At 44.4% G+C, this 8,897-nt stretch overlaps 4 protein-coding genes across 4 annotated transcripts in view; 2 read left to right on the top strand and 2 right to left on the bottom strand.

The window, feature by feature from the left end:
• Positions 1-755: 755 nt before the first annotated feature.
• Positions 756-1,996, top strand: LOC108161280. The gene has a single exon (XM_033392553.1). It carries the CDS (start codon positions 854-856, stop codon positions 1,751-1,753), a length of 900 nt encoding a protein of 299 aa, XP_033248444.1. The 5' UTR covers positions 756-853; the 3' UTR covers positions 1,754-1,996.
• On the bottom strand, positions 1,795-3,531 carry LOC108163971 (alpha-ketoglutarate-dependent dioxygenase alkB homolog 6). The gene is made up of 3 exons (XM_017299528.2): positions 3,398-3,531; positions 3,166-3,307; positions 1,795-3,107 (listed from the first exon to the last, which is right to left on the bottom strand). Exons 2-3 carry the CDS (start codon positions 3,193-3,195, stop codon positions 2,424-2,426), a joined length of 714 nt encoding a protein of 237 aa, XP_017155017.2. The 5' UTR covers positions 3,196-3,307; positions 3,398-3,531; the 3' UTR covers positions 1,795-2,423.
• A 146-nt stretch (positions 3,532-3,677) lies between these two features.
• On the top strand, positions 3,678-4,572 carry LOC117188954 (deoxyuridine 5'-triphosphate nucleotidohydrolase). The gene has a single exon (XM_033393636.1). It carries the CDS (start codon positions 3,763-3,765, stop codon positions 4,321-4,323), a length of 561 nt encoding a protein of 186 aa, XP_033249527.1. The 5' UTR covers positions 3,678-3,762; the 3' UTR covers positions 4,324-4,572.
• A 2,527-nt stretch (positions 4,573-7,099) lies between these two features.
• LOC108162823 (hyphally regulated cell wall protein 3) overlaps positions 7,100-8,897 on the bottom strand; it is a 78,610-nt gene continuing 76,812 nt past the window's right edge. Inside the window, exon 7 of the mRNA XM_033392641.1 lies at positions 7,100-7,640. Coding sequence (XP_033248532.1) covers positions 7,620-7,640 — 21 coding nt within the window. The 3' untranslated portion in view covers positions 7,100-7,619. The remainder of the gene's footprint in view (positions 7,641-8,897) is intronic.

Here is an 8,897-nt window from a genome sequence, read left to right as displayed (position 1 = left end):
TTTTAAAAGATGATCAGGCACTCTACAAAAAAAAGAAAATATATAATGATAAAATTAATAAATAAATGAATATGTATTCAACGAATTCAATAAGTTTGTGCTTAATACGAAATCGACAAAAAACAATGTGTGCCATTACAATACGAGTATAATAAAAATAAATCAAATCTGTATACCTTGTACTGAAAACGCTCTCATGTAGCCAGCTGGACCTCTTGAATAATTTCTAGATTCGAAAGTGAGGCGTGGGTTTGACCGGTTCCAACAACCAGAGTAAGAGAAAAGCATACAAATTGTTTAATGTTTCAAAACTATACATTGTAACCTACTCACAGTTCCATGCGGACTACACAAATACCAAGTCCGAGCTAGATCTTTCGCCGGAGATGACTCCGGTCCCTGCTTGTCATCCCAGCTTCGAGAAAGAGGAACAAGAATTGCGGTCACTCGATCCTCGCTTTCCAGTCAAGCGGTTGCAGATTAAAAAACGTCGCCTGAAGCTACGAAAAGGTATCAAAAAAGAAGGAGTTTGGAGAACTTTAAGTGATTAATTAGTTATTAGTAGGGCATTTGTGTGTGTGTGTGTATTCTATTCAAGATTTGTGCTCCTGATCCATATGTATGTATGTGTATGCGAATCAAAATAAAATGTATTGGCAGAGACCAAAATAAAGTACACATGGCTGCCTGCCGCCTATTGATAAAAGATAAAAATAAAGAGAGCCGAAGAAGAGCAAAGAATTTTCCCCGATTTCGCTTGCATTCGCTTGTAAATTCTCGAGAGGAACGCGTGCAATTGAACGCATTGAACGTTTCAAGGTGATTACATAAAGCCGAATCGGGAGGAAAAACTATGCAGAAAGCCATTAAGAAGGAGCTCAGTTTCTCACTGGACACCCTGGAGCGGTATCGGGCCAAGTATGGGCGCAGTGCATCGCTGGACACAAACGGGCATGTGATCTACACAGAGAATGAGTCCACTTTGAGTATAGGTGGTGTTCCGGCACCGGCAACCAAATCGCCGGCCAGCATATTCACAAGATCTTCTTCGCCGCCGAAGCTAACCAAACTGCAGGAGCTGCAAATGAAGAAGGAGGCCTACCTCAGGGCCCGCGAGCACGAGAAGGAAATGGAGCAGCTGCAGAGCATACAAAAGAAAACCACAAATGGCCTGGACGCGGCCAAAGCCATGCCACCCAAACTGGAAAGCCCAACGAAGACCCCTCCCCCTGCCACGGGCACTGCAGCCGCTGCGGCCACTGCCACCAAATCCCCGACGCCAGCAGGGTACTCCAACTGGTCGAACCACCATACAACGCTCTCCTCGCAGCCCTGGGTGGCCATCTCTGAACTTATGTACTTTTGCGACAAATACGAGTTCACGAGCCTGAGCACAAGAGACCTGAAGACACACCAGGAGATTGTGGCCGAGGTGAGGGCTCTGCTATCGGGCAAGGCTCCGTTTGATCAACGCACCCGCTTCCCGGGCAACATACATGACCCGGAGAACCTCTGGGTCTGCATTGGGCGCTGCGCCAGCGTGGAGTATCACCTCCAGCGCATTATCAGCATCTTTAGGAAGCCCCTCAATCAGCTGACGCCGGACAAGCAACGGACCGTGCGTCAGAACTTTCATCTGGCGGTGAGCGAGCTGCGGCTGGACATCTCGGCGAGGATCAGCGAAGTGCGTCTATACGACCGCCTGGTATTCGAGCGGGAGTTTCGTCTGGAGTGGCAGGAGGCTGACGCCTAACAGGGCGTTAGTGAAAAGCGGTAGAAGGACACGCGCGTGTGGTAACAATCGACAATAACTTTTATTTGCAACACTTTTTGGAATTGATCCATATCATTTTTCGGTGCATGGTGAAAAACGGTTACAAAAATACACACAGGATTTGTATGGAGTATAGCGATGCGCATACAGAGCACAGTACAGAGCGCATCGTTCTCCATTTAACAACACACAATTCATGGCTCTCAGCCGTGGATTGCTCTTTAAAATTGCTCGCGAAACTAAATCTATAAGGCCGGATGCAGACAGGCTGAACACCCAGCAGGGTTAAGGAACTTGGGTCTGGAGCCTGTCTCTCAGTACGGCTGAACTTATTGCTCCACAAATACGTAATACAAACATTTATATATATATATCATCTATACATAATATTAATGATAAAATAAAGCACTTTTGTGTGGGCAAACATTGATTGCTCAGGTGCGCGTGTGGGTGCTTAAACAACTAGCGGAAGATTCTTTTTGCAGATTATCATAGATAGTCGCCATATATCCCGGGTGTATTGCTGTTGGGTTGGCTTATTTGGTGGCTGACATCAGTGGGCTGGTTTCTTCGTGCATTTAGTTAACATTTAATCAACAGCAACAACGTTTACGTTTACGAGTGCGTGGTTCGAGTGGTTCGGGTCAGTCTAGCAGAACTTCAGCTTCATTTTGCTGGTCTTGGGCACGTTGCGTATGGTTAGGGAGATGCGGGGGGCGCGTCGCACCAAATGGTCCCCCATCTTGTAGGTGGTCTCACACAAATCATAGTTGCAAATGCGATCACAGAGTACATCCTCTTTGGTCTCCGCAATGGAGTGCAAGTAATCACTGTACAGAGTGTCCTTCAAAATGAGAAGACTTCGCGGCTCCAGCAATAGCTTGAAGAGAACTACCCGACCCGCCTGATCACCATCACCGTCACCGTCACCGACAGAGGCATCACCTTCCTCTGCTGTCGTCCCCTCACGCTTGGCGAACTCCAGAACGGTGTGGGCGCCGCAGGAAATTGTGGATATGATGGGATAGAAGAGCGGTCCATCGGTGTGAGGAAGGATGCCCTGCCCGGGCAAATACTCGTTGACCAGCACGTGATTGGCATTCTGCGACTCGAACACACCAAGATTATTCACCTTGTCCACATAGCTCTGCAGCCATTCGGGTATCTCCTCGGCAATCATTCCATTGGGATGCGGAACACCGCCATAGTTGACCAGGCGCCGATTAAGCAGCTGCGTCCAGCGCGGCTTTGGCGTCCGCTCAATATGGCTGAGAATCCTCTGCTCCTCCTCCGAAGTAATGAAATTGGGAATGTACATGGCTGTCGGTGGGCACTGCACCAGATTGAGAGTGAAATCACGATGAAGCGGGGATTTTCAATATTTGCCTTACCTTGCGCACTTCAAACCCGGTGAAGTCCATAGCGCCTACTTTTATTTATCAAATGTATTTATTTGTATTAATCAATATTTTAACTTTAAATTTGGCCAGGGCAGCTATCGATAACAAATGTAATATATCTACATTTTCTGTGCTAAAAAATTAAAAAATATTAAATTTAAATGAATTAAATATGTATGTCTTTTATTCATGTTTTCTTAGGTATATTTTTCTGTATATTTACAAATAGTATTGTTTTCCATGGCGGAGTTAAGTAAGTGGGCACCACTTGTTGAGGCACCAAAATTGAGCCAACAACCAAAGCATTCGCGGTAGCAGGAAAATAAGTCAAGTATGTAAAACAAGCCAGTCAAGTAGAAAATTGATTCATAATGAAGATTCGATCAAAAACGAGGAATATGTATGATGGAACTTGGATAATTCGTCAGTATATTTACGGTATATTTTAAAAATGAGACGGTATATTTAGGTAAATTTCTGATTGTCAGACGGTATATTTTATCAATGGCTCCGCGGTCACACTGTAGACGCTTATTCGCCGCCAAAAATTTGCAACTCGATATAATTAAACTGTAACTATCACTGTAGATGTCTTCACCCATAATCGACGACACTCCAGCTGCCAAGATGAAGATCGACAAGTGTGTCCTGAGATTCGCCAAACTGACGGAGCACGCCTTGGAGCCGGTCCGCGGCTCTGCAAAGGCAGCCGGCGTTGATCTTCGCAGTGCTTACGATGTGGTAGTTCCGGCCCGTGGTAAGGCCATTGTTAAGACCGACCTGCAGGTTCAAGTTCCGGAGGGCTCCTATGGTCGCGTCGCTCCTCGCTCTGGCCTGGCCGTGAAGAACTTCATTGATGTGGGCGCCGGCGTGGTGGACGAAGACTACCGCGGCAACCTGGGTGTCGTTCTCTTCAACCACTCTGATACGGACTTCGAGGTGAAGGTTGGAGATCGGATTGCTCAGTTCATTTGCGAGCGCATCTTCTACCCAGAACTGGTAATGGTCGACAAGCTGGAAGACACCGAACGTGGGGAGGACGGTTTCGGCTCAACAGGAGTCAAAGATCTGCCAGCTGCCAAGAACGGCAACGGAGAGAAGGCACCGCCAGCCGAGCCAGAGGCCACTCCCACCCCCATTGCCACATAATGTTATCTTAAGCGAAAAAACATTTTTCATTATCTTATCGGTCCATTACATTGACCATTCATTCGATTTCCATAAGTTCCCCTAAAAGTGTCATTAAATATTATGAAAATATGTTGAAATAAGTTAATTCCCAACAGTAACTCGTTTTTTAAGCAAATTTTAAAAAAGTTGTTCAGAAACTTTTTTGTTTTTAATAATTAAACGTTCTTAAGCGGTGACAAGTCACGAAGTTAGTTAAGCAAGCATAAACGGCAGCCTATCATTATATGTGAGGGTAGTCCTGCTCAACCAGATCTGCGAAAAGTTGAATCGCAGGGCAATTGGAAGATTTTACTGTTGATTTTAGTGAAGTTCTCGACTGGCAGGAAGCTGATTTTCTCAATGGCCGAAATCAGATTGAATTCCCTAATCTCATCCTGCTTGATGTTCAGCTCACCGACCTTGGATGATTCTACCGTCTGTCTTCAAATGTTTAACCCGGTTTTCGTACTGTTCTCTTGGCTGATTGCTCGCGATTGCTATTTGTCTGAGATATAGCCTTCCGAAGATTTGGATTTAGTATTTCGTTAGAATACTGTTTTTTCTGCACTCTATATCTTTGCTATTCGGCAGCCGATCGGAGTGCGGCATGTCTTTTCGTGATCGGGAGAGTCCTGCCAATCGACTGCCATCGGAAAAAGGGACTTCCATTTCTTCACGATTTTCGCAAAAAATCATGATGGTTACATCATTAAAATTGCCAAAAATCGGCCTCATTTTCAACGTCGAGATTTTGATGCAGTTCGACAGTCTGGATTCTCACGATCCTGGGAGAGTTGGTTCTGTACCGATCTGGCCCTATTTGTCTGAAATATAGCCATCCGAAAATTTGCATATCATTAAAATACTGTTACTTTATTTAACCCTTCCTTTATTTTAGCAGATCGCACCCTCCGGTGGCTAGGAATACCTTTTGCGTTCCCGTGCTCACCGATTTGCCCACCATTGTTTACCAGGGGCATACCGGCTCATAAGAGGGAGTGTGCGCTCGATGACTGCTATGCACTCCAGGCGCTTCACCGGCTGACATCGTGAACTCCGGCTGGCTCCTGCGCAGGGGTATATTATTCATGTTCTCTCACAGGACAGAGTCCTATCCAAGCATTACCGAGGCGTACTCGAGACACACCGAGTCCTATTCCAGCAAGACAGAATCTTATCCCAGCATGACAGAAGCGCACCCCTGCAAGATCCTAACCTAACAAGCCATCGTCCTCCTTCAACCTGGCCAACGACAACAAGGACTTTGACTATGGCAATCAAGAGAGGGGCTACGCGGGCTACTAGACTCTAGATAAATATCGTTGTTGTTATGTCTAAGGATATATACGTCCATTCATTTAGATAGTAGATACAAATTTGTTGCACTTGTATCTTTATTTATACTAAGCTAAGTTATGATGAATAAAACTATTGAAAAATCATCCTTGCTGTATCCTGATTTGGGGAAAATATAGCGGGGAATGTAGGGAAAAAATAGCAGAGAAAATTTAATATTTTTGATTCTCTAAAATGTCCTTGATCCTTGATAAGGACTCTATCAAATCAGGGACATTTTTTGGATCATAGGAAGCTATCGCACGCCCAGATCGGCCCACAAATTAAAGCGAAAACTAAATATGTATGGTGGGGTTGTTGGATTCCTTACCGAAGGATCAAGGACATTTTTCTGATCACGTGGGGCCATGGCACGCCTCGATAGGGCCACACATAAGGCAGAAAACAAGATATATAGATCTGGAGAAAATATCCTTGATCCTTGGTCCTTGATACGTAGTCCTACAGATCAAGGATATAGTTCCGAAGACAGGAAGCTGTCGCACGTCCCGATCGGGCCTAAAATAACGGAGAAAAAAACAAAAGTTTGTTTTACAACAACAACTCTCAAGTTGCGACCGCTCAAATTCCCAAGAACGAGAATTTCAGATCTGGGATACCAGGCGAACAGAAATCAGCAGAAGGTGGCTGGTTTTTTTCTTTAAAAAATGTGTTGCATACTTTTGGGAGTTTAAAAACGGAAGAGCAAAAAAATTTTTAAAAATTAAAAAACCAGCGACCTTCTGCTGATTTCTGTTCGCCTGGTATCCCAGATCTGAAATTCTCGTTTTCTGCCATTTGAGCGGTCGCAAGTCGAGGGTTGTTGTTGTACAACAATCGACCGCACCAACTTTTATTGTTTTCGCCGTTATTTGTGGCCCGATCGGGACGTGCGATAGCTTCCTGGGTTCGGAATTACATCCTTGATCTGTAGGAAAACTTATCATGGACCAAGGATCAAGGATATTTTCTCCAGATCTATATATCTTGTTTTTTGCCTTATGTGTGTTCGAATCGGAGCGTGCGACAGCTTCCTGGGTTCAGAATTACATCCTTGATCTGTAGGAAAACTTATCATGGACCAAGGATCAAGGATATTTTCTCCAGATCTATATATCTTGTTTTCTGCCTTATGTGTGGCCCTATCGAGGCGTGCCATGGCCCCACGTGATCAGAAAAATGTCCTTGATCCTTCGGTAAGGAATCCAACAACCCCACCATACATATTTAGTTTTCGCTTTAATTTGTGGGCCGATCTGGGCGTGCGATAGCTTCCTATGATCCAAAAAATGTCCCTGATTTGATAGAGTCCTTATCAAGGATCAAGGACATTTTAGAGAATCAAAAATATTAAATTTTCTCTGCTATTTTTTCCCGACATTCCCCGCTATATTTTCCCCAAATCAGGATACAGCAAGGATGATTTTTCAATAGTTTTATTCATCATAACTTAGCTTAGTATAAATAAAGATACAAGTGCAACAAATTTGTATCTACTATCTAAATGAATGGACGTATATATCCTTAGACATAACAACAACGATATTTATCTAGAGTCTAGTAGCCCGCGTAGCCCCTCTCTTGATTGCCATAGTCAAAGTCCTTGTTGTCGTTGGCCAGGTTGAAGGAGGACGATGGCTTGTTAGGTTAGGATCTTGCAGGGGTGCGCTTCTGTCATGCTGGGATACGATTCTGTCTTGCTGGAATAGGACTCGGTGTGTCTCGAGTACGCCTCGGTAATGCTTGGATAGGACTCTGTCCTGTGAGAGAACATGAATAATATACCCCTGCGCAGGAGCCAGCCGGAGTTCACGATGTCAGCCGGTGAAGCGCCTGGAGTGCATAGCAGTCATCGAGCGCACACTCCCTCTTATGAGCCGGTATGCCCCTGGTAAACAATGGTGGGCAAATCGGTGAGCACGGGAACGCAAAAGGTATTCCTATCCACCGGAGGGTGCGATCTGCTAAAATAAAGGAAGGGTTAAATAAAGTAACAGTATTTTAATGATATGCAAATTTTCGGATGGCTATATTTCAGACAAATAGGGCCAGATCGGTGCAGAACCAACTCTCCCAGGATCGCGAGAATCCAGACTGTCGAACTGCATCAAAATCTCGACGTTGAAAATGAGGCCGATTTTTGGCAATTTTAATGATGTAACCATCATGATTTTTTGCGAAAATCGTGAGGAAATGGAAGTCCCTTTTCCGATGGCAGTCGATTGGCAGGACTCTCCCGATCACGAAAAGACATGCCGCACTCCGATCGGCTGCCGAATAGCAGAGATATAGCGAGATATAGATATAGAGAAAAACCAGTATTCTAACGAAATGCTAAATCAAAATCGGCCAGACCGAGGAAGGACCAAGTCTCCCAGGATCGTGAGGATCCAGAGAATCAAACTGCATCAAAATCCGTTCCGTGGGATCGGGTAAATGGAGAACCACTAAATTAGACCCTGCTGCATCGGACTGAACGCCACATTGTCGACACATACCTTGGACCTCCCGAGATGACGAGAGCGGAGGAGGTACCGACGCGTCGGCGAGTGGAACAATATATCGTCCATGATACACACTTTATTTAAATCCACGTAATGTACGAGTATTATTCTGTTATTACTCACTGAAGAAATTTGAATTTTGCGGCAGTTTCTAAAACTCCTATTTTAAGTCGCTGCGTGGTGACTGGAGAATCTTAATTACTTTCCTTAGCACATTCTTTCTTATTTTTATCAAACGCAGACCTTCTAATAGTGACCTTCTGTACTGATTTAGATGGATTGCTATGGGCTCTGGAGTGGACTCTCTGCTGCTGTGGGAGCTATCGCTGTCTTCAGTTTCAATACCGCTGTCGCTTTGAATTTCTTCTGTTTAAAGTTATTGAATATTAGTCATTGGTTTTACACCTGTTTTACATTTTCCTTACCGTCGATTATCATGATTGCGACTAGGATGATTAAGATGAATAAAATCCGCTCACAAAAACGTAGGCTTCATTTAAATCGGAGAAGTTTATTCATATACATGTGTATTTCGTTCCACCCTCAAACTATGACACTCTTTATTGCAAAAAGAAAAAATAAACCAATTTTTAAATGCAACAGGAAAATCACAGATACAAACAAACGGTCTGTTTGCAGGTTCACCGTTCACTGTGTTTTCTCTTCTGGATGTTTTTCCATTCACTGAGGGCGCAAACTGTTGCTTGTTGCCAA

This window comes from Drosophila miranda, chromosome 4, assembly GCF_003369915.1.
Source record: "Drosophila miranda strain MSH22 chromosome 4, D.miranda_PacBio2.1, whole genome shotgun sequence".
Classification (NCBI taxonomy): Eukaryota; Metazoa; Arthropoda; class Insecta; order Diptera; family Drosophilidae; genus Drosophila; species Drosophila miranda.
This window is presented reverse-complemented; position numbering and strand designations above follow the sequence as displayed.